Here is a 25494-nt window from a genome sequence, read left to right as displayed (position 1 = left end):
CGAGAAAGTCCCACAGGCCCTGAGCCCACCAGGAGCCCATCTGTAGGGAAGACTCAACCCAGGTGGAGTCGCCCAGCCCAGACAACACTGTCAATGTTCCCATGCGCCGCAGCCCTGCCTGACATTGACCAGGATGCCCGAAGCACGGCCATAACCAGCTCCCGGCTGCCTTGCGGAGACGTCCTGCCCCTCTTCACGGCTAAACCCTGCCCGGGGGTGGGGGGCAGGCCCACCAGGCCGTGGCTGGGCCCAGGGCCTGCCACGAGGGCCTCCAAGGAAACCCAGCGGCCCGTTTCTTTAGCGGGGGCTGTGGGGCCTCGCTCACAATGTGACTGTGCCGGTCCTCACGGGGATCCGAGGAGGGGGACACGGCCGCCCCGCCGCCCCTTCTCGCCGTGCGGGCGCCGCCATGCTCCCCTGACAGGCCGGAGGGGGGCGGAGCCTGCGCGGCGGGAGGCGGGGCTAGGTATGCAAATGAGCCGGCGGCCGGCAGGGTGCGGCGAGGCGCATGCGCACTGCGCGCCCCCGTGGGACACGGCTTCTTACACAATGCGCCGCGTCCCTCCCGCGACGGGGGGGCGGGGTCTATCATGCAAATAAGGGCCGGCTTCCGCCGCACGATTGGAGCGGAGGGAGGAAGAGGCGGGGCCGGATATGTAAAACGCGGGTCTTTTGCGCCCGTATGCAAATCCCGCCGGCTGGCGCGCGGGGAGGGGTGTGGCTTGAATGCAAATCGCCAAACTGCCGTTTGTCGCGTCCCCGCCCCCGCGTCCTGCCTTGTGCCGCCTGGGCCCCGCCCCGCCTATAAAAGGCGTTGCGCCTGCGCAGTGCGCCGAAATGAGGACTTAGTCTGTTACACAACGGTGGCGAGGCAGGGGTTGCGCTCTTCCTCGCGTCCGGGCTCGGCTCCTCTCCTCGGCTTTCCTCGCCTTTCCTCTCCTCCCGCTCCGCTCGGCCTCCCGCGCCCTCCGGCATGAGCGGGGACCAGCTGCACAACGATTCCCAGGTGAGCGCCCCTTCACCGCCCGCTCCCGGGGGACCTCCCGGCCCCTCGCCAGCGAGGCCGCGGGGTCTTTACTCCCCCTCAGGGTCAGCCCTGGGGACCCGGCTGATCTCCCCCTCCCCTCCTTACCCTCAGTGAGGGGAGATGTGCCCGGCTGCTGCCCGCTGCCTGTCCCCGCCAGGGGTGGCCCACGCGTCTGGGGAAAGCCCTGTCAACCCGGCCTGTCCCCTCCGCCTCGTCGTGCTGGGGGGCCCCCATCCACCGAGCCTCCCCCCTAGCCCCGGGACCCGTTGAGTGACGGTGGGGGAGAGGGGACCCGTGTGTGACCCTCCGCCTGGGAGAAGGGGAGGGGGGCGGCTCGCCATCTTCCCCGGCCTCGGTCCCCTCGGGTCGGGGGCGGGGGGGGGGGACCCCGGGAGCTGTGCGGGTGCCGGTTCACCCTGTCCCCCCCCACCAGCCACGGAGGGAATGAATCGTGCCGTTCTCATTTGGTATTTAATTTCCTTAAAAATGAGAATGAAGAAAAGGGGGGGGGGAAATCCCCCCACCCCACCAAAAAAAAAAAAAAAAAAAATTCTCCCCCGTCGGGACGGCGTTTCTCACGGTGTCTCCCTGTCTCCTCTCCCCGCAGATCGAGGCGGATTTCCGAGCGAACGGTGAGTGTGGCCCCGGCGCTGCCCTCCCCTAGCCCGGCCGCGCCGCGCCGGCCGCGCACAGACATGGCGTCCCAGAGACTAAGTCCCGGCTCCTCGCTCACCGGCCCCATTGTTCCCATCGAGCCGCCAAAAACCCCCCTTTCCTGGCGGCCTCCACCCCCCCCGACCCCCGCCCCCCATAGTGGGGGCACCGCAGGCCCCCGATCCGAGCCCATCGGTTCTCCCGGGGTCCCCTTTGGGCCCCGATTCCTCCCTGGAAAGTCGCCTTGTCGACGGTCGGGACTTAGTCTCTGCGCCATTTTCTTTTTCTCCTCTCTTCTGTGTGGCTTTCTCTCCTTCTCCTCCTCCCCGAGCTGCCGGAGACGAGCCTTCTGCAGAGGCACCGGGCGGCGATCCCCGGCCCCCAGCCCCTTCTTAACCCGGGGGAAAGCAAAGTTTTTACCTAAAATACATCCCCAAGACCTTTTTTTTTTTTTTTTTTATCGCAGCCTCCCTTCCCCCCACTGCTCCCCGTCTCTGTTCCTTTCAGGGAATCCCTCCCTTCCCCTAAAATGAAAGGTGATTGCAACATGTTGCTCTTTAAAAGAGTCTGCTGCATCCATTTTAAGATCAGTCTTATTTCTTTTCTTGCCATTTAATTGATGTAACTTTACCTTGTTGGGTGGGGCTTTTTAATTAAAATAAAAGCCCACATTAAAAAAAAAAAAAAAAAGAAAAGCAATATAGACAATTCCAGAAAGGTAGACAGCATCTCTTCAGAAAGTTTGTAAGGTAACTGTTAATTTTGTTCAGAAACGCTATAGGAGTCGTGTAATTTTATATATATGTATATATTTTTATATACATATATACACTTACATGTCTATGTATTCATATATATACACACACATACAATCTTTTCTAGTCAGCCTGATGGCTGCTAACTTTTTTTGATCATTTATTCATTTTTTTCAAGGAAGCAAGCTAATTGCAATCATCCCCCAGGTTGGTAGGTGACAAATTGAAGGGCTTAAGCAAGGGTAGAGGGGAGTTGAGGACGTAGCACCTACCTTTGTGTGTATGTGTTATTGTCACTGGGATGCGTGAGGAACTCCGACTGGTGAGGTGGTAGAGGACAAAAAATGGTTGAAGATACCTGGTTAACTTATAGTTACGCTGATTTTTAGCATGCTTTTCTGGACAATGTCCATGTGCCTGGCTGCTTTGTAGGCTACTGCGTGTAAATATTTACAGATCTCCGTTTGTGTGCACCTTTCTTTCTGTCAGTTCTTTGGAATGTGATTGTGCGTGTGCAATAAGAGCAGACAGTAGCGAATATGCAGTTTTTGAACTTTTACTTCCATTCTGAATCTATAGTAGGGCTCTACGAATAATCCTTAACAGAAAAAAGGGGTGCAGTGTATTTCCCAAGAAGTGCAGGAGGAACTCTTGAAGCAACTTAAATATAAGTGTGTATTTGAATTCTTGTAGCATTCTTATGCTGGAAAATCCTTGCTTAAGGATCATTTTTATTTAGGGAAAACTACTCCCTGGTAAGCTTTAGCTATGTACTGATTTACATAGGGAAATGATGCATATTTGACCTTCCTACTCCAGCTTCCAGTGGACCTCTTAGAGGGATTCTTCTCTATTGTGACCATGTGCTGTTTTATTCTTTTAAGGGTTTTAGGCATACAGCAGTTAAAACTCCTCCAGTTTTTATTTCTACCATGTGTTGGAGGAATTCAATACAGAAATTCAAAGTAAGACATCTTGATGGAAAAACTGAATTCCTGGTAAATCAAACATACCCAAGAAATTCTCACCAGTGTAGGTATCTGCACTTTTTTCCTCCTATTGTAATTATTTTACGATGGTCGTGTAACAGCATTGTGACTGATCAGAGGCCCCTAAAATCCAAAATCCTTTTCAGTGCTGAAAGGTGCGTATAACCCTGTTAGTCTTGTTAAGGGAATAATACAGAATAGACACTGTCCTCTCTGACCTTGTGACCAGGACTGATCTCCCTGAAAACCTGTCACCTCTGCTTGCTCCAAGCCTTGTTTCTTCTACACAGGAGTTCTTTGCACTTCTGTGTCGGGAACTGCAATTCTCATTTAGGCATAGTGGTGAGTCTCACCCTTATATTCTTGTTTTCATCCTATTTAGTGGCAAAGATCAGGAGTGGCTGGTAGGAATCTAAAGTACTTCTCCCCCTTCCCCCCCCCCCCCCCCCCCCCCCCCCGATGTTTAGGATTGGTTTGTACTTTGATTATTAGGCAGCACTTAAAAGGAGACTTTGGCTCTACTGTTAGGCTGCCTTTCCTCTTTATGTTCGGGGGAAGGAAAGGTTTTCTGGGGGCTGGTACTGACTCATTCTAAATGTTGAAAGTACCAGCAGTAAACATTTTTGTTAATAAAGAATGTTTTGGGTGACTTCTGGATAGTGTATCAGTAGTAGAGCAACTTAAGTACTTTGAAGCTTCCTGTTGTTGCTAATGTTCCGATCTGGGTGGATGGACATCCCATCTCCTGTTGTGATGACAGGAGCTGTTGCAGCTGAAGTAAGGTGGGTGGGGGTGGATCTGCTGTCCCATTGCAGGTCACCCAGGGGCACCCTGGCTGTAGCCGAGAACTCGGGTCTGATTACACACCCCTTTCATTGATAGCAGGGTAGTGTTAGGTATGAGGGAGGATGCCAGCAGTAAATATGTGTTCCTGGCTATTTCTTGTCATTAAATAGCCAGGTCACTCTAAGCAAGAGCATCCTGGGCAAATTCCAACTTGGGTAATTGCATTCCGTCTCAATATCCAGATTCTCCCTCCTGTTTAATTTGGCCATAGTGGGTATTTTTTTCACCTTAACTGTATTTTTAGTATCAGTACGCACTGCAAAGAATTTTCCGTGCTCAGTCCTAGCACTGCCTGTTTGCAAACCATCCTGAGAACAATATTGTTCTGAAAGAGCGAGCCTTTTTTTGCAAGTAACATCCTCACAGTTTTCAGCGTTGTAGAAGGGAAATGGTAGTCTAAAACTGTAATTTCCAAGTAGAGCTTGGTCATTGAAAATGACCCCTTCTTCACAGATGCAAATGTTGAATCACAACTATGTACTTAGGGAGGGAACCAGTCTGATTATTTTTTTTCCTCAGTTGGTAAAAATGCAGATCACTTCAGATGCAAAATCTGTTTGGATTCTATTGAGTTTTGCCTTTAAGAGCTTTGTTGTTAAGGTTGAATGTAACAACCTCTTACTACTGAGGGGAGTGTTGAGACTAAAAGCAATTTATCTTGACTTTTCGGTTCTCCCATTGTGTTTGCAGAGTGCAGTAGATAAAAACTACTTTTGTTTGCAAAATAATCAAATTGTATTCCAAAGCTGCTAAATTCCGCTCACTGCTGTTAGTGTCTTGGCTGTTCATCAGCCTGTGATCAGAACTTGTGTAAAATCCAGAACTGTTCTGTGTAGAAGGTGAAGACATCACCCTAAGCAGTGGGTTTTTCTCTCTGGTTGACTTGGCCAGTAATACTAAGATGCCATTTGAGGCTGGTATCACTGTCGTAACCATTACAGTATATTACCAGGAGTCAAGTATGAAATTGATTGTCCAGCGTCATAGAGGTGGCTTCTGGAAGTCAAACACGCTTGAAGGAGGGGCTTGCTTTAGCATTGAATTTTTTTAGGGGGAAAAAGGAGCCTTTGCTGCTGCAGCATCTTATCGCAAACTGGCAGGTTTTTTTTATGTTGGCCTGGGCGCTCGTATGGCACCACTGTATATATCAGCGTGAAGATATGAAAGGGAGTTAGCAAGAGGGAAATTAAAATTAAATAGCAAGAGTGCTGAACAGATGCCTTACAAGTTAAGGAATTTCAGCACGCTTCGTGTTTTGCATTAAATTCATGCTTCACGTGTAATAGAGCTGTGCACGTAAAAGGTGGGGGTGATTCAAATGCTAACAAACTGAAAAGCGACATAACAGAGATCCTTAAGAATTCTCAAGGGTTGTGAAACAAGTCTGTGGGAGACCAGATCTGTTCTTCCTTGCTGCTGCTTTGTTGGCGCCTCCTGGATGAGTGAGGTTTTTTTTGAAGGAGAGCAGGGCCACCTCTGACCCAGGGCTCTGTGTACCTTGGTGCTGCTGTTAGAGCCACTGTACTAAACAAACTCGATGAAGTTAGGAAGCTTGAAGGTAAAACTCTTGTGCACTATTGTCAGGGCGAAACTGTCTTTTAAGTTCCCTGGGAGCATGTCGTCACCAGCGCCTTTAAATGTCAAATGTTTGGCAAGGGATCCAAAATACAAAAGGTAGTTAATGGTATTTAGATGCAGATTGATATCTCCACTGAAAATTTCCTTTCCCTTTTTTGTGATACATGGAGATGTGAATCCTGAAGAATGTAATTTGTTCCTTCCAACACAAGCCTTGAGTCACTCCCTGTCTTCGCTTCCAGACTGCAGTGCTGGGTGATGAGCTGCATTGTCAGTGCTGCCCACAGCCTCAGAACAATACCCGCCGGAGTTTTAACTCTGAAACCACTTAGCTTTTTTTTTTATTTTAGGAATTAACGTCAGACCCCAATCTCTGCGAAATTTCTTAATTTTCTTTTTGCATTGATTTTCAATACGTTCACAGCAATCTACTGCAGGGCTTGTAGAATGTAAGTGTAGCTTTACTGTAGGAATGTTCAGATTGTTACAGGTAAGGGTACTCTGAAGTAAATAGATAATTTCTGACGCTTCTCAGAAATGCAGACCCAGAAATGTAAATAAATGTATTGTTGATAAGCTGCTCTTAAATATCATGTGCATAAGTTGTTTGCATTTGCTTTTCCCAGCAGTAGCCTCAGAAGAAGGGCTTTATTAAAAGACCTTGAGGTCTGTTGTGTTAATTGTTCTGACACATTCAGCATTCAGGTTAAAACTTAATGGGTGTCTTGTGGGAGTGGGGAGTTGAATGCATTTCTGTCAGCTGCAGCCAACTTTTGTTTTTGTTAAAACTCAGCAGAATTAACTAAATGTGCTGGAAGATGTGTTTCGGGGGTTAATGGCCTGTGTGCTTCCTACTTGTAGCAGATTTTCTTAGGATGTTTTTTCATTTACTATGGTGTTAAACGTTATCTGTTATTAAGATGCTGTCAGGGCTACTTTGTTTACTTCGTAAAACAGGAAAAATTTTTAACCAGGGGACCAATGGAAAAGTGTGGCTTTTTACATGGCTTCACCTAAATTAGGCACACAGCTCATAAACATGATTGAACACAAATTCAGATTTAATTTCATTTACAACTGTGACATCAGATATTTGCTGGATAGTTCATTGAATTCCAACCTCCTGAGTTGCGCTGTCAGCAGAAACTGCAATAATATGTAATTATAGCAAGTACTTAACATCTCATTGACTCAAATTCCTCTGTTAATGATTTCACTGGATTCCTGTTAAAGTAATACCTGCTGAAGTAGCACAAGCCACTGCCCTATTAGAGAGAGGCTCCGGGTCAGATTCTTACCGGTGTTATAAATTGTTTTAGTTCTGCTAAAATCTGACAGGGTATCTGCTTTTTTTGTTATTGGACTGCAGGGAGGGGCTTTAGTGATACAGTGACTATTTAAGAAAAGAGTTTAACATAAAAAAAAAAAATCACTGGATTTCTCTCTTTCGGCTTTTCAAGGTGGGATAGTTTCTCTTTCACATCTGCTTGAGTTGGTTGTGCTAATATAATTTCTCATATCCTTGTAAGACATGCAGTGGTTCAGAAATATTTATTGGCTTATTAAATGGAATTGCCTTTGCAGCCACTAGTTTTATAGGAACTCTGCCCCAAGTTTTATAGCAAACCTCACACTCTGAAACATGGGAGCAAAATACTATTTAGCATTATGTATTCTGCTCCCGACTGCAGTTTGACTGTGTCTTAGGTTTCCAAATCTGAGAAAGGATGTTCATTGTAGAAATCGGCGTTTATCACCTTGCTTTTCTGGGGCTGTTTCTTTTGACTGAGACAGCAGCATATGACAAATTTGCCTGGCCATACCTTCTCCCTGCATGACTATCAGTTCTGAGCTGTTTAGCACTGTCAGCATTTAAATATGTATCATCATTAGATTTCAAAATGCTTCTTCCCGTTAAGAGAACAGGAGAAGGGTATGCACTTGCTGTAGTTTCAGCAGTGAGTTTACTGCTGACCCGCTCTCCTGAAGGAACAGCTAGAAAATCAGTTTAAAACCCAGTTCTCAGCTACAGTAGGATTATTCCCTTTAAATGGTGTTCCCAGTTACTGCTCTCCTTACTCTGCTATTAATTCTCTGCTCTGGCGAGCTCCCACCGCATGTGCCTCTGGTGGCTTCCACTGCTTGTCACTGGTTGAACGCTGGAATTAATACAGTGTTGGAGTGCTCTTCTGGGCAGAGCAGAGAGCGCCTTTTCTACCGCAGGCTCCTGCTATTTCGTGGTTCAACTGAACAAGTTGTAGTAGTGGTTTCCTGGTGTGTATGAGACTACAGTATTTTTAGCACAGCATTTGTTCAAAATGTCCTGGCTGACATAAATATTAAATAGTTCCAGTGGATTTTATCAGATTTGTAGATGAAATATAGATGAAATGTTTTCATCTTGAACGCTCGCTTTTTAAACTACTGAGCATAAAGAGTGAACTGCAGTAATATCTTCTGGTGTCACAGTGAGAGTTAGGACACTTGGAAGGTGATGTGAAAAGAAAGGGGAATTCTGTATCTTTGTCACCTGCAAGGTGTAAAGAGCAGTAGAAAGTTGCTGTTGGATGTAGAAACATAAGCATGTGTGCATATTTTCAAGTTGAAACTTGGTTCCTAAATTTGACTTCTGTAGCTACTTAGCTTATGAACGAGTGAGAGCTCCAGACTTGAGAATGGAAGTGGGAGAGTATGGAGCTGCAGTTGGTCTTCCTGAAACTTGTTCTTTTGTAGCACCTACTTAACGTCAATGATTCTCGGACTTCTTTGAGGTAAAAGCAGGTTTTGTTAAACCTCAGCCTGTGTTGTAGTGTCAGCAGGAGTGGTGATACGAAATATAGTTTTCTGCCAGTCCTTGCAATAAACAATATTCTGGGAGATCCTCCAGCACAACAGGTGGAGATCAGACTTGATGCTTTAGGGGAAGTGGGAGTCCTTGGCAATTAGTTCCCTATTAGTAGCTAATGATAGAGATGGGGTCCTGTAATGAGGAAATATGAGTAGAAGGAGGTCAGAGGTTCAAATAAGATTTGCCTCACAAATTTGCTAGAGTGTTATCACGAAGTTCTAGTGATGTTTTCTGTCATCTCAAGGTCTTTTTGTCTGCTGGAATAAATACTCTGCACGAAAAAGAAGAAACGGGCAGACAGCTCTCGTGAATGCTGCATCTGATACTTACTGTTGCTTCACCCTGGGGAAGTTTCCGTTGTTCATAGCTGTTACTTAAATCTCAATAGCTTCACTTGAAGTTGGTCACATTAGTAGTCAGCGTAGACAATTAACTTGTACTGACAGCTGCTGTGTGTTTTGAAAGTGCCAGTTCCCAACATGAAGGAGTCCGAAGGACAGAGAGCATTGAGCATGCTTTACTCCTGTCTTGGAAAGATTTGGGGGCGGGGGCTGGAAAGTGTCTGAAACGCATATCTTGATGGGATGGGGGCAGTGCAGGCTCAAATATGGGAGGCGTAGCTGGAAAGTTAGCATAGGTGCTTGTCATTCAGCCTCAGCACACAATACCTTATCAAGAAAAACAACCTGTGTCTCCACCTAAAGTACTTAAATCCCTTTATAAGTTTGAAGAGTGGTAACTTCTGAAATTGGGATGATTGCAAGGTAAAGAGGGACAGCATCAGGCCATTGGGAAATTGTTTTATTGGAAGGCTCCTGTTAGTCTTAGAGCGAAAAGTTGCTTCCCACAAAGCTTCTGATCGGTAGATCTTTTTGGGTTCCTTATCGATATTTTTGACATGAGTGTATTTGTTCGTGTTCAGAAGCTTACCATATGCTTTGTGCAGTTGTGAGCTGTGTGGGTGTGCATGCATGTATTTTTATCTTATACCTTCGTCAGAGAAGGGTTTTTTTAGGGAATGTTACAAAGACAATGACTTCCTTCTCTAGCAGTGTTGCAGGGCACCGAGCTTCATGGTGCCCACCAAAAGAGGAAGATTTAGCCGTTCATAATTCTGCCCAACATAGATGGTTGCCTGTTAAAGGCAGATGGACGTTCATGGAATTCAGTGCCGCAGCAGAGTGATTCTGCAGTTGGCTGTATCTTTCCATGACTGAAGAGAGATTGATTTCTGCCTGAGGAAAGCTTGGAGTGTACTTGTAGCTTCACTAAAATATTTTGATCTGCGTATGTAACTCATCTTTGGCGAGGTCATATCTGTGTCCATTAAAGACATGCTCCGTGGTGACGGTATACTAGCTGAGTGCCTGTTACATCGCATCAGCTGCTGTGTACAGCTGACATAGGCTCTTACAGACACACAGTACTTAGCAGATAGTCCAATTTACTCGGGGGAGCAAGACTCTTACAATTCTCAATGAAGGCATAGTACCGATTCTTCAAAATGTCCCCTTTTCTCCCATAATGCTATTTTTTAATGATTTTCTAAAAATAAGACCCTGGTGACTTTTACTGCTTACTGCTCACTTTGAAATCCTAAACGTTGATTTTCACAGTCTTAATTTTTGCAGCAAGCATCTAAGACATCAATAGTAGAACATTTTGCTGTGTTAGGGCGTAAACGATAGGAACAAATGATATATGAGGTCTCATGTTCAACGTGGATAAGACTGCATATAGTTTGTCCTGTCTGAAACCCACTGAGCTAATGCACGAGCACTGTTTGTCTGGCTGTTCTGGAATGAATTTTACGAAATGCTTTGTGATTTCTGAAGTGTTTGGCGCGTTCCATTACTCAGTGTATACTGCATGGGATTGGAAATTGTCTTGTTTCCATCCAAATGTCTGTCAGTTTGGTGCAGCTGGAAGATGTGTGGCAGTGTCTAAATGGAATAATTTTAAGAATTTTTTGAAAGAATATTTTTAGACATTGAGCAGAGATGTGGCTTCATGGTAAAGAGTCAAGAAAATAATGGGAATGGAGCAGTACCCAAGTACAGATAGCTTTTTAATTTTTCCTGGCATTTGTCACTTCTCTGATCTATTGCCTAACACTGTGTCCGACACGTGAGAAGTCGGACTTGTAGTGTTATCCAGGACCTTTTTTCTTTTTCTTTGCCAGTTTTCTTCTGTACATCTTTTAAATTTGAACGGCAGTGCTTTTCCTTTGTATGTAATGTGGAAGAGATGACCTGTGTTTTAGGGCCAGGGCAATGTACTTTAGTTGAACTTTTTATTGATGGCAATGTATTACCGTTCAAGGCTTATATTCCATTACTTGAACAAGGGCCAGACTTGTCAAAACAGCTGCTCATCTTCCTCTGAGGTTGCAGTTTCTTGTTTTGGAGACGTGGCCTAAAAAGACCTTTTAGGGGAGAGTGTGAGGGAAAAGTGGACTTTCGCCTTCTATGTTCTTTTTTCTCTTTGAAATATGGCAAGTGTCTGTTGCAGATTTTTAATTATCTGGAGATAGCAGACCACTACGTGTTTCTCAACTCTAACTGAAACGCAGAGATTTCTGGAGTTAGGGTAGCACAACTAAGAGGCTTCTGGTTTTGTGGTCTGTGAGCAGGGTTTTAGGAGGAGAAAAATACAGGTGGTGGCAGGGGACAGACACCCTGTAACATAGCTTGTGACATGAGATGGTTTGGAGACCTGATAACCGGGTCGGAGGACTGTCTTCCTTCATCTGCTCTGCAGTGGATGCAAGTGGATGGAGTTCTTTCTGTCCTTAGGGAGACGAGTAGCTAAGTAAGCTGGCAATTCTTATTCCAGCTTCTGGTTTAGTGTGATGCTGTCTTGCCAGCTGTCATCTGTGTTGCTTGGTGCTCTGGTCAGACGTGTGAAGATGAAGGGTTGAATGTGAAGAGCGACTCTTCTGAAGCTGAAGGCAGGAAGCACTGGGGAGGGACGCTATGCCTGGGATTAAGGTCCTTTGTACTATACATTGTTATCCTGTCCTAAGGCCATACTGTTTAAATAGGCAACACAGTGGGAAAAGAGGGAGTACTATGCTCTTCTCAGAGGTGGAGAAACAAGAACAGAGTGGGAGTGATTTCTTCCAGCACAGAAATAGATACAAAGCTGTCTGACTGGGACTAAGATCCAATTCCAATTGAACTTTTTGTTTTTGATTTTTAATTCTTTCTCCAGCTGAAGACTGAGGTGGCTAGTACAAAAAAAAAAAAAGGAGCTCCTGCAGTTTTAGCGTATGTTGTAATTTTTTTCTTAAATGCAGAACTCATCTCGAGCTAAAGCGTACATTTTTTTCTGTGGTACTAAATTATTTCACAAATATGAAAATGTTGCGTGGTGGGTTTCGCAATTAGCGAAATCACTGGATTTACAGTAGAGAGCGCAGTGGTTTCCTGGTCTGTGCGCGCTGTTCCAGTATCAAGTACTTCGCAGGTTAGTCTCTTGCACCATACGTGCCACCTGGATGTGAGTGTCTCCTAATTGCGCCTTGAGCAATAAGAAGAGCGTATTAGGTCTTCTGCCAGTTTGTGAATGCTAGCAAGTGTGTGAGTAAGATCAATTATTGGAGAGATAAAACAGCTAGGATGGGCAGGTAGCAGTTTTAACTTGCCTAAGAAGGTACACTTACGAGTTAGACGGGCCCTCTCCATTTCAGTCCAGCCTTTTGAGAAACTGGAAGCAGGAGCTCTTTGGAGATCCGTGTGAGGGTATGATTCATTGCAACACAAGCAGCGTGTACAAAATGGAGGGATGGAGTAGTACTAGTGACGTACTCTGAGGTTTGTGCTCTAGAGTTAACGACCACCAGATGGGGGATAAAAGGCTGCATGCTCTTCTTTTGAGGACCGAGAATGTCATTGAGACTGTTAAAATGCGCTGTATCTGTTGTAATGCTGCTTGTGCGCAGGAAACCCCTTTATGTGTGGATCAGACGAAGCTTTTCTTACTGTTTTCGTCCCCTGATGCTTAGTTTTTAGCATTGCTTTTGACTGAAGGTCAGGTTCCTTCAGTTTGGTAACAGTACACCTCAGAGATAAAAAGTCTTGAGTGCTTTCTGGCAGTAGAAAACGGTGCAAATCGTGTTCCAGTACCCAAGTGTAAATTGCCAGATCCGAGGCAGTAGGTTCATGTGAGCACAGTACAATGCAAGAGATGAACTTTTAACAGTGACGTTGATTGACTTCTGCAGTGTTGCCCAATTCTGTTATATGTGTCATCTTGATCCATCTTTTTAGTAAACAAACACTGGCACAAATCCGAGTCAAGATATCAGTGTTGTTAACTCTGATATTTGCAAGTTGTCGTGCTGAAGCTGTGTAGGTGTTGGGGTTACTTCGTCTTGTTCCAGCAATTCGGAACATCACTCCAGCTGTTGAGGATACCTTTGGACATGAATGTGGATAACATGCTTTTTTTCAAGAGCCTTTTTGACTTTTGCTTTCTTACACTTTCCTGTGTTATTCCTACTCCAAAACCAGGAAGCCTCTCAGAGGAGCTAGCATCTTGCCTGAGTCATAATATCATAGCTGTGTATGTCACCTGCACTTCATTAGGGAAGCACAAGCAAGCTGTCCTTGAAATACCTGTTTTTATGAGTAGGTACAGCCTTCTAATTTAAAATATGCTGCTCTCTGGAGTTCGGTAGCTGTCATAAACAATATTTTCTTTTATCATCAAATAGGCTTATTCAGCATCACTTGTATTTAAAGGAAGCTTCTTTCTAGGTTTTAGACTGTTCTAATCATCTAGATATGAAGAGGAAAGTACAGCTTGTCACTTGATGTTCTACACTTGGCTTCTGCAGTTGGCAGCCTGTGTTCTTGGGAGAGCCTAGCACAGTGTAGTTTTTGTTTGCCCCAGTCCGTAGCTTGTCTTGCAGTGGATGGAGACTGCAGCTAGCAATAAGTTGACAATCCTGGTAATTTACTTCTTAAATTGACTCTTAGGCAAAAGGCAGGAGCACTTAAATTGATGAGTCCATCGGTTTCTTATTTCATAAGTGGAAGTAGTAAAGCTGTCATTCTTCAGCTTTTTCAAGCATTGCCTTCTGTGTCTAACATGTTTGCCCCTTCCCTCCTGTCCAGCCCTGTTGTTGAGACTCTTGTCCAGTGATGCATAATCTTCAGTTTATGGTTTTGCTACCCATCACTGTCAAAGCGTCAACTCATCTGTGTAGAGGAAAAAGTGAATTTATTGTCGAACCATAGTCTGAGTTAAAATATTCTGTCTTTCTCTTTTTTCATGAGAAGGCCTCTCTTACAGCACTCATCTGGTACGATATTTGCCTCTTTCAGGAATCTGATAGATTATTTTTTTATTATTATTATTTTTCCCCAAAGCTGCTGGTGCGGTCTTTGCACACCAGCTGAAACTGGTCTGTGTGCAGTTTAGCAAACAGGCTACATTTGGTGTTGACAGCAGGGATGACTTCTTCAGAAGGTGGGTTGGAACTCCTAGGAACCGATCTGTGCTTGGGCTTTGCCCATAGATCATCAGTGTGCTTGTTGAGAATGAGAAACAATACTAATGCCCTGGCCACAGTAGAATCATAGAATTATTTTTGTTGGAAGAGACCTTTAAGATCATCAAGTCTGGCCATTAACCTAGCGCTGACAAGTTACCACTAAACCGTCATCTACATGTCTTTTAAATACCTACAGGGATGGCGACCCAACTACTTCCCTGGGCAGCCTGTTACAATGCTTGATAACCTTTTCAGTGAAGAAATTTTTCCTAATATCCAATCTAAACCTCCGGTGGCGCAACTTGAGGCCATTTCCTCTTGTCCTATCGCCTGTTACTTGGGAGAAGAGACTGACCCCCCCTGGCTACACCCCCCTTTCAGGGAGTTGTAGAGAGCGAGAAGGTCTCCCCTCGGCCTCCTCTTCTGCAGGCTGAACCCCCTCAGCCGCTCCTCATGAGGCTTGTGCTCCAGACCCCTCACAGCTCCGTTGCCTTTCTCTGGACCCACTCCAGCACCTCAATGTCTTTTCTGTGATGAGGGGCCCAAAACTGGACACAGCACTCGAGGTGGTGCCTCACCAGTGCTGAGTACAGGAGGACGATCACTTCCCTAGTCCTGCTGGCCACGCTATTCCTGACACGGGCCGGGATGCTGTTGATCCTCTTGGCCATCTGGGCACCCTGCTGGCTCATATTCAGCCAGCTGTCGACCAGCACCCCCAGGTCCTTTTCCCCGCCAGGCAGCTTTCCCACCACACCTCCCCAAGCCTGTAGCGTTCATGGGGTTCTTGTGACCCAAGTGCAGAACCTGGCACTTGGCCTCATTGAACCTCATACCGTTGGCCTCGGCCTGTCAATCCAGCCTGTCCAGATCCCTCTGCAAAGCAGTCCTGCACTCCTGCCCACGTCGGTGTTGTCTGCAAACTTAGTGAGGGGGTGCACTCAATCCCCTCGTCCAGATCATTGATAAAGATATTAAAGAGAACTGACCCCAATACTGAGCTCTGGGGAGCACCACTTGTGACTGTCCACCTACTGGATTTAACTTCATTCACCACCACTCTCCGCACCCAGCCATCCAGCCAATTTTTTAGCCAGCACACCCACACAAGCCGTGAGCAGCCAGCGTCTCTGGGAGAATTGCTGTGGGAAATGGTGTCAAAAGCTTTCCTAAAGTTTAGGTAGACAACATCTGCAGCCTTTCCCTTGTCCACTAAGCAGGTCACCTTGTCATAGAAGGCGATCAGGTTTGTCAAGCCAGACCTGCCTTTCATAAACCCACGCTCACTGTGCCTGATCCCCTGGTTGTCCTGTACGTGCTACGTGGGACTGCTGATAAATGATGGAAGGTGGCTTGGTGAGCACTTCTGCCAGCTCCCTCAGGACCCTTGGGTGGATCCCATCCTGCCCCATAGATTGTGTGTGTCTTAAGTGGTGCAGCAGCTCGCTAACCGTTTCCCCTTGAATTATGGGGGAGTTCGTTCTTCTCCCTGTCGTCCAGCTCAGGGGGCTGGGGACCCAGAGGACAACTATTAAAGACTGAGGCAAAGAAGGCATTAAGTACCTCAGCCATTTCCAAAGGATCAGGAGATTTACTAAGTCTTTGTGTACTGAAGTTAAAGTGTGTATTTTTAAACGGATTCCTTTATTGAGAATGAAGCTGTAGACCATTGTTTTATGAAATAAGTCCCCTGTAGCTGTATTTCACAAGAACATGAAACAGTGCTCAAAACAGATGTGAGCCTCATTTATTAACGGCAGAATTACTTTGTTTTTAATTTAAGTTCTTGTGCCTTTTTTCCCTTTCTGTAAATAAGCCACCCGTCCATCCAGGCACAGGAGCCTCATGCTCAGACTCTGATCCAGACTAAGAAACCTTAAATCCCAAAGGGAACTCATTAGCATGGAGTTCAAGGAGTCCTTTTTGCATAACATCAGTGTGTTTGTGTTTTGGGAGGGCCATTGAGCTGGGGAAAGGAACGCTTCTCAGTTTAGTTTTTATAGAGAAGTCCTAGGGAAGAAGTCTACTGACTTGTACATGGCAAATATTTACTTTTTGAATGGAGCTGAAATAAATATGCTGTTTGATTTATTTATTATTATTTTTTCTGAGCTGAGTTTTTATAGGGTCTTTTTGTGTGTATTAACAGTTTAGTCTCAGCAGAGCTCTGGAATTAGTCTTTATCAATTAGCTCTCTAAGAGAACCGAGTCAAAGAAGCCCTTACTTCACTTGTCTTCCCCGGGTACTGAAAAAAAGTATTTAAAACAACATTGTAGTACATGGACTACAAACAAGTATAATGTTGATTTTTATCATGGTTGCTTCAGACACTGGAAAGTTCAGTTTTCCACTCACTTTCATTTCAGACAAGATGTGGTATTCAGAAGGGCTTTCTTCTAAGCATCCATAAAACAAATTTGTGCCATTTCTAGGTTTCTCGTAAGTCCGTTATTTCCATGTTCTGAAGCCAGTGTCATTTGGCCAGCAAGTGTCAGTGACAGTTGCTCAGTTCTTCATCTTGTAAGCTAGTTCTTAAATCTTAACTCTTTCCTCCCCATCACTGCCAGGTATCCATATGTTATATTATTAGGCAGTGTGGTTAGCACTTAGCTAACTACAAGCATGTGATTTCCCAAATCCTGTGATCCAAATGGGTTTCTTTACATACAGAATTAAACTCGGATCAAATTACTTGAGGAGATTGGTACTCCAAAAAGGTATCAGTACAGAAATATGTTGTCAGGCTTCTTTGTACACCAAGAGTCAGATGATGCTTCTTCCCTGTAGGTCACCACAGTTTTCTCTTCTGCTTAATCAAACTGGAATTCCTCTTTTGTGCCAGATGTGCACGTAGTTCATAAAGCAACTTCTGATGCACTCCGTCATGAAACAAATGCTTGAATTGAGGTTAACTGCATGCTTTAAACTGTAGCAAAGTTAGATTTTTCTGAGAATGTGATGCTTGGTATTAGCAAATTGTCTCCTTGTTTTGTTTCTCTGTGGTTATTGCTTTCACTTAAAAAAAAAATATTAAAAAAAAAAATAAATTGCAGTTTCTGTATCAGAGGAGCTCTTACTGTACAGCGCTAGCAGACAGGATTCCAGTACTTGACAGAGACTGTAGTGCAGAAAGTATCTTGTTTTATGCTTTATTCTCAATGTAACTGGTACTTTAAAGATCTTATTGTGAAAACCTATGTTGAACTGTTTTTCTGGTTGTAGATCCGTTCTTGAGCAGAGACTACTGAGCTGTTTCACCTCTTAGGGATGCAACGAAATGTCCTTAGGAAACCAGGTTGAACTTGTATGGTCTCCAAGAAATTTGGGGTGTTTAGTATGCCATCACTAGAAGAGAAACCTTACTGTTACAAGCTGTGTTACTTAACTTTCAATTTTATTGTACCTCTTGCTCCAGGAGTACCTTGGTCTGTCCGTGCAGCTTCTTAGTTTTGGAGATGGCATGAGGAGTTAAGTATCTCATGTAATTCATATTAATTCTTTCTTATGGTATTGGGGCTACTCGTCACATATCTTCCCACTTACAGGCTTTACTCAGTACTACTGCAATGTAACAAAAGCTTAAGGCTCCGGTGTTTCAGTATTGGTGCCTTTTTACATCTGATGGTAGCATGTAAAAGGTGATCACTGGTTGTAGTGGCGATCACTGGAAAAAGAGGAAGTTTTTTTCTGGCCTGCTAGGGACTGGAGTACAGGAAGTAAGATAATCGCCAGTTGTAAAACAGATCCAAGTTCAAAAATAAATCGGTGCATTTCAAAACTTGCATAATAGCGTCACTGAAATGCATGCAAACTCAGGTTAAATGTATGGAGGCATTGTGGTTTCAGAAACCACTGGGGCTGCTGTGCTCTTTTGGGTAAAGCAGAACTTACGCTAAAGAGTGTGAGCGTGGATTTCTGCTGCTGGGTACCTGGATGGTGCTTTCACTCCCAAAAGTAGTTTTACCTGGCACAGGCTTGAAATGCTTGGAGGAGGAGGAGAGGAGGGGACAGTACAGCTGCTGCTCTGGGCTCTTTGTGTAGGAGCAAACTCCTGAATCAGCTGAAGTGGCTCCAGCTTTCAAGGTGGTATTGCTCCTTCATGTAGAATTCATAATAAATTTTAACAGATGTATTGATTTAATTTTGACTCTAGTGAGAATTATAATAACCTTTTAAAAAAATTTGTCTCAACGTATATAAAACTGGCAGCCAAGAAACTTTTAAAAATAGTTTTTTCTAGCCTTACAGTTGAATCATTCAGGAATAAATTATCAGATTGTAAATAGTCTTAGATGTTCCTCTTGCTTCCTTTGCCTATTTCTGTTGTCAGATAATCAAGTGGAGAGAATTATTTCTTAGTTTTTCCTTTGGAATACTCCTGAAAATAAGCTGTATAACTTGTTTTTCTCATTTTGGGATATATTAGAGAGGAATAACAAAGTCTTGAATTCCTATGGGTGCTTCTGTAGTGCTTTTTTTTTTTTTCTTTGAGCATGTTTCTAACCCTCTGACGAACCAGCCTCTTAAAATATTTAAATAATGTTAGGTTTCATGTTCAGAAAACTTGAAAAGTAGAGAGTGTGATCATGTTGCAGTAGTTGCAAAGCAGAACCTCTGATATGATGGAAGTAATTTGTTAAAGCACTTGGAGTTTGAAGTGCAGTGATAAACAGAACTTTTGATGACTCTGCACCTGCAGCATATTTCCTTCAGTTTAAACAGCTCATGTGGTGACTGTGATAGTGGAAGCCATTTGAAAGCTGAAAAAAGAAAGCTAACTTTTCACAGCAAGTTATTTCTGCATGGGGACTACTATAGACTACTCTTAAAACTGAGGAAAGAGGTAACGAAAAGCAAATGGTTCAGTTAAATTTTCAAGGATTATGCTTGCTTTCTCTCAGTAGACTTTAGATGTGAAACAAATTAAGTAAATGTTGTTTTCCCCTTCATAAGTCTCATTCAAGGCAGATGGGAGTTTTGCATAAGGTGGAATCTGAAAATATTGGCTGTGCATTTAATAAAATTCTGATTTGCATCCAAAGATGCAAGCCATTAGTTAAAAAAAACCCAACAACACCACAAAAAATAACCCAACAAAAAGCCTCCACATTGTGTGGAGCTTTTTTAATTGCAAAGTTAGTAGTTTATTATGCACAATAAAGTAACCACAGCATGTTATCCTGTATTAACGGGTTACATTTTATATTCAGGTATCTGTATCAGTGTGTTTTAACAGTTGCCAGCTAGTGAGACCTGACCTGGATTTAACAAAATAAACAGATTACAGATGCATGAGATTAAAATCAATGATTTAAAGTAACATTTTGTTTCTATTGATGTAAATTGAAGACTTCCAGTGGAATTTGGTGCACCATACCTAGGAGCTGTACTTAGTAGTCATTTAGGTATTGCAATCATAGCCTTATTTTAAAGTCACTTTTAAAGCTACCGTAACCTACACCCCTGTGGTGATGCTTCTTTCTCTGTTCTCTATCCCTTCCTTTCAGAAGACTCAGTAGTACAGGTTGGAAGTGCACAAATCTCAACTGTCACTAAATGTTTACCTTTTGTTCGCTTTCTTGTGTATTTTAGCTGGAATCAGGTTTCCTCTTGCATGCTAATAGTAGTAGTGTCCCCTTAAGGCAGGGGAATTGCATTCCCTCCCTTGTCTTGAGAGTGGGACTTGAGGCAAAGCCGACTCTGGTGATAAGATGCCTGCAGACAGACGTTGAAATCAGCCTGGCATGGGTGAGTGATCGCTTAACTCGTGCACAATGGGAACAGAGGTGAAATCGGGCTGTATCCATCCAGTGCAGCCCTGTATTCGAATGAAATGATTGTAGAAAGGGGAAAAAAAAAACAAACCAAGCAACCACACCATCTGTAATCAGCGTGGGAGTTGCTCCTGCAGTGAGGAACCAGCTTGGGTGTGATAAAAGTAATATAAGTGCCTGGTCTTCTGAAACAAACTTTTTATAAGACTTTGGCCATGCTTCTGCCATCAGTTCAGCTTATGAGGCATGATATTAAGTAGTAGGAGAATCATCTAACCCTAGCGCCTAAAACAGTGGTATTGCTTGGCAGCGGTGATTTGAAGCTTGTACCAACCACTCTTCTGTCTTGCAAACTCAATTTATACTCTAATACTGAGGACTGCAGGGGCCTTATGTTGTTCCCAAGGCTGCTGCCTCTTAAAGTCATTCCTCCCTACAGCAAGCGGGAGACCAGCGCTGGCCAAAGCCACGTTGTGGTGTCAAGGGATGGTTAATAAAAGGCTTTGAACAAATGCCATTAGAGCCTCTCCTCCGAGGATGCTGAGCACAGCTTGCACCGCTCCCATGTGTATAAACTGTGTGTGATCCTGACTGCTGACAGGAGGCCAGTCATTGACTGCTGCAGGAGAAGCATTTCCTTGCAAATGCCTTTTTTTTTTTTTTTTTTCCCCTTTTGATCTTTTGTAAAATTTTTGCTTGGCGGGAGAAGCCCTTGTTGTGGGTCAAACCCAGGATAGTCAAACATGCCCTGTCCTCATGTGTTGTTGGTGCGAATATGGGCTGTGTGTGAGCTACTGTTGAGATGTCGCTCCTGCGCTGAGGAAGCGTCAGGATTTCAGGGAGTCTTTACAAACTTATTCTTTTTAGTGAATCCAAAAACGCTAGTGACTTACACAGCCAGGAAGTGAAAATATTTTTCTAGTTGACATCATTGCAGTGTAATTATTCCTGACAACACAGCAGTTTTCCTGTTGGCTAGTGAAGTTTTTACAACTGAAACTCTTCTTCTTGTGCCCCTAAATAATATCAATATCTTTATTTTTTTAATGTAGCTGGAATTTTTATTATCTTCTCTAAGGACTGGAATTATTGTTGTTTGCCCCTGTTTTCTCCTGATTCACCTGTCTTGAAAGTTTGCATGCAGTAAGCAGCTGTTGGCTTTGCATCACAAATTGTATTGTTTGCACCTTTCTAGTGATGGTATAAAGAGCAGTTGGAGGCGGAAAAACCTTCTGCTAGGGGCACTGACTTAGTCTACGGATGGAGTACAGTACATGAAGTTCTCTGCCTGCAGTGTGAATTTGTCACAGATTGCACCAAAGGATTTTCTTTGCTCTTGACCCAGTCAGCTGAAGTAACTCTCAAAGCTGTTCCCCGGGCAATTCTTTGTCAAAGATGATGATTCAGCCCAGCCGCCTGTGACGGCGATGCAGGCAGGAGCAGTCACTGCACCCCTCGCAATAAGGTCTGGGCTCAATTCTTATCCTACAGGTGAGCATAAGCTGGGGTTCTCCGAGCTGTGAAGCAGCCAAAGAGGAAAAGTGTCTCTGTGTGTAACTGTGCTCGGTGGCTGAGCAGCAGCGAGTGTTTTGATCCACCCTGGCTTGCGCATCCCTCATGGGAGGGGATTGCTGAAGAGTAGTGTGTTATCCCCAAAATTCTGCAGCTTGAATTGCTAGCCGAGAACTCCTTAAGCAGAAGGATTCCTGCACACCAGGAAAATGAGGGTTATTTGAACCGTTTTGGTTTAGACAGTGTTGAAGTAAGGGATAGGTTATCTTCAGCAGTCCCTGATAGCGCAGAAGTCTAAACACGACTGGAGAAGTTGCAATTGCTCCGCTGTAGCAAGCACTTCGGAGAACCAGGGCAGAAGGTGAGCAGAGGCAGGAGTGCCTCTGGTTCTGCTCCTGAGCGTCTTGCCGGTGACCCTGGACACTTCTTTTTGTCTCCATCTCTGGTGGGGCGCGTCCATCCCTCTCTTTGTCTCTTCCCCAGAGAATATTATGTGTGACAGCACCGCGTGACAGTTTCTCTGCTAAGCCTTGGATCTGTGCTAAAGGTTTGTTGCTTTCTAACTCTGAAAATGGGATTAGTCCCCTTTGCCTTACTTCCTTGAATGCCCTTGAATTTCACCTTCTTTCATAATTTTAAACTAGGTTTGCATTCCTGGATGCTAGACTGGTTTGTGAGCAATTGTCCAGGCTTTCTCAGTGAGTCCGTCCTTCCTGCTGTGCCCGTTAAGTTAACTGCATTTCGCACAATGGGGAGGAAACGGGTGTGAATTTGGAAAAGCCTGAGATTAGATGCTCTAGTAAAAATTGTTCGGTGTTAGTGGCTCTAAAAGAAATCCACAGGGAACCTACCTCTAACTACTTTTTTATGCAAATTTTGTTTTTTTTCCCCCCTGAGCTGATTGGTACCAACTGTTTCCCATCAGCAACATTTACTTTATATACCCCTGAGTCCTCCAGGGTCTCAGTCCTGTATATATGTGCGTTAGCAAATTGGAATACAGATTTATTTGCAATTAATGTAAGGCTTTTGAAACCAGAGAGGTAATGAAGCTCAAGCATGTGGCTGTTCTTTGTTTGCTCTTACCTTTTGCATTTTGGATCTGGTTGTGATATTCAGATACAGACAGAATTGGCTTTAAAAAAGGTCATTGGTTGCTACAGTTGCCAAGCTTTCCCCTTTTCTATCTGATCGGACCCTTTCACTGGCTGGGGCAAGCAATTCTGGGCTTGTTTGAGGTGGGAGAAGGAGGAATGGGTGCTTACTGAAGCAAGGTGGTTGGATGTGACAACAGCTAGGAGTGAAGTGGGCATATACCATGTAAACTTGCACATACTTCCAACCCGGCTTTATTTCTAGAGTGTCCTGGAGCTTTTCTGAACCCCACATTGCTCACTGTGTAGATTTTTCCCTAAATCCTGCTGTCGGCCCCATCCTGGCCTCCTGATGTGCAGAGATGTGATGGACCGTGGCTTTTGAAAGTTGAGGCAAAAGCGTATCTTCAGTTTTACTAATTCTTTAAATATGTACATGCAGTGCATAACTTTGTTTGTTCACGTGGGTGTAGACTTCTAAAGCAACAGGAAAAAATTGCTGAAACTATTTCTACTCCAGTAAGGGAAAGGAAGAGTGTTAGCGTGCAAGGTATTCAAATTCTGAATGGAGGCGGCTATGGAAAGTAAGTACTTCTCACAGAAGAGTGAATAAATTTTTAAAAATAAATATCACTAGGGACAAGAATGAGGTTGCTTTTATCTCGTTTCCTTAAGGACGACTCTGGACTTTCCTCTCTTCCATGCCAGCACAGCAGCGTTTTAAACTGTACGCTGATGCTGGTCATTTCCCTGAAGTTTTAACTTGCTGTTCTGTTTTATTATGCTTTGTTAGTGGAAACATACTAATGGGTTTCAGTCTCTAACTCTTATTTGTATAATTACAGGAGAATGTTTTACATCTTCAGAATCCCTGGAAACACATGTTTCTGTTCACATTTAACTTTTTTGTTTTTGAATGCAAATAATGGATTGAAACTTCATTGTTGCCTCTTGGTTGGAAGCCTGTTGGCATGTGTAAGAAGCAGCTATTAATTTAGCCTTTCTGTACGGATCAAAGATGCATTTTCATGCTTTATAAGGCTTCCTCAGCCTTGTCCTTTGAATATAGTCTACTGCAATTCTACTTGCAGTGATTTTATGCATTTGTTACGCAGCAACTAAGATCTGCTGTGGAATAGGCGCACGTGAACGTGCCACCTCTTTCAGAAGAGGCCATGTGTAAGGCACTGACAGGTCATTAAACTTGCTGCTGCTGTCTACACTGTTAGTTGTTTTGCCGCAAAATGCTTGAAGCATAGCAGTTCCTTAAGGTCAGCAACCCTTTATATACCACATAGCTATCTCAATAACTTAAGCACTAATTACCCACAGAGTATTAGGTACCTCCCCAGCAGGTGAAAAAAAAAAAAGAGATGCACAGAAAATAAACAATTAATCCAGTGCGGCTGAAAAAAATCCGAAGGGCTCAGAACACATGCACTAAAGAGCGTATCTGACCCTCTCTTTCTGAACAGGCTCTCGCAGCACGTCTTGCTTACCTACCCAGCTTCTGCAGGTTGGTTTAGATTGATGACATGCCAGCAATGACATTTGCTTCAGGATAACTTTGTGTCCCAGAGGCTTCAGTTATACAAGATAGGAGTGATCACTCTGTGGTTTTTGCCTGGCCTCCTTAACCTATCCATGATAAGCTTTTAATGTTTACGACGGATAAATGAGTGTACAGCTCAGCTTGCAGACTTGGTCCTGTGCCCATTGCGCTCTCTCGTTGTTAGCAGTTGTGTCACACTGTTTACCTCTCTTCCTTAGATTGAAGTTGCCCCAGGGTTTCGGTGGAGCAGAAGGTGCGTGTATCTTCTTTTGCAAACTTTGTGTTTTTAAAAAGCTGTGTAAGATCCTTGCTTGCATAATGAAACTTTGCTGGAGAGTAAGTGGAACTTCTCAAGAAGTTGGTAGGGGGTATTCTAAAGGACGGGGAATGGCTGGAGACAATTCTTTATCTGTCTATCTATCTATATTCCCCTGTTAAGATTCATCACCAAGTCTTTCCACAGGTTTCTTCCTTTCCCTCTGTTCAGCAGCAAGGAATACAGGGCCTTCGAATGACAAGACTAATGAAGAATGCAGTGTCTAAGGGGTCTGTCTTGTTCTGAAGCCAAGTTTCCCAGCACAGTCCTTTTAAGGAAAAAGACATAATAAAAGACAAAATGTCCCTGTAGAATCTTTTGCCTCAAGTAACTGCTGAAGTGTGGAGAGGGGTTGCAAGGTTATTGGTTTTACTCTATTTCTACCAAAAGTATTAAGTTTTCAGGCTTTGGCAGAATTGGATACCATGTGGTCCGTTCTGGCTCAGCCTGGGAGTAGTTTTGTGTTGGAGTAACTATAGCCTGGAAAATAGGTTGACTCAAATCTATTCAGTGATGATATATTTCTTCATTTGAACCCTTAGAAAAAGGACGAATGCACTCCGGTGGAGTCTTACTTTTAGTAATAAAGTTCCTGCCTTAGAAAGGATAAACTGTTCGGCTATTCTGCTATACTTTTCCAAGCTTCCTTTTCATGATGCTTTCACACGTTTTTTTTCTATTACTTCCCTTGTATGATTGGAAAATGAATGACTGAAGGTCAAAGCTTCGCAGCCAAGAGCTGCTTCATGTGTTCTCTTTGTGCTTAGTCAAAATTAATTCAGTTGTTTTGCAGTAAACTATAAAACTCAGATTTTTATTCTGATTTATGGAGGGAAACAGTGGGCATGGTTGTGTCAGCCTCCTTGAACTGGTGCATCTGAAGTGAAATGAAATAAGTTTGTGGTAGCACAGTAATTGCACTGCATTTGAATTTGATTTCAAGAAGGATTTTTAAGGATTTAGAAATAGCTTTCTGTAGCGATGTTGATGCTGGAGATGTCTTTTGACAGTAGTAAAGCCTTGCATGTGAAGTTGCTTTTGAAAGGTG

At 44.0% G+C, this 25494-nt stretch overlaps 1 protein-coding gene across 1 annotated transcript in view; it reads left to right on the top strand.

Moving 5' to 3' along the window:
• The first annotated feature begins 837 nt into the window (after positions 1 to 837).
• TOP1 (DNA topoisomerase I) overlaps positions 838 to 25494 on the top strand; it is a 70028-nt gene continuing 45371 nt past the window's right edge. The window contains exons 1-2 of the mRNA XM_063349996.1: positions 838 to 1006; positions 1635 to 1659. Coding sequence (XP_063206066.1) covers positions 974 to 1006; positions 1635 to 1659 — 58 coding nt within the window. The 5' untranslated portion in view covers positions 838 to 973. The remainder of the gene's footprint in view (positions 1007 to 1634; positions 1660 to 25494) is intronic.

The sequence above is a fragment of the Chroicocephalus ridibundus genome, chromosome 12 (genome assembly GCF_963924245.1).
Source record: "Chroicocephalus ridibundus chromosome 12, bChrRid1.1, whole genome shotgun sequence".
In the NCBI taxonomy this organism is placed as follows: Eukaryota; Metazoa; Chordata; class Aves; order Charadriiformes; family Laridae; genus Chroicocephalus; species Chroicocephalus ridibundus.
Note: the sequence above shows the minus strand (reverse complement) of the source record. Positions and strands in the feature narration are given on the sequence as shown.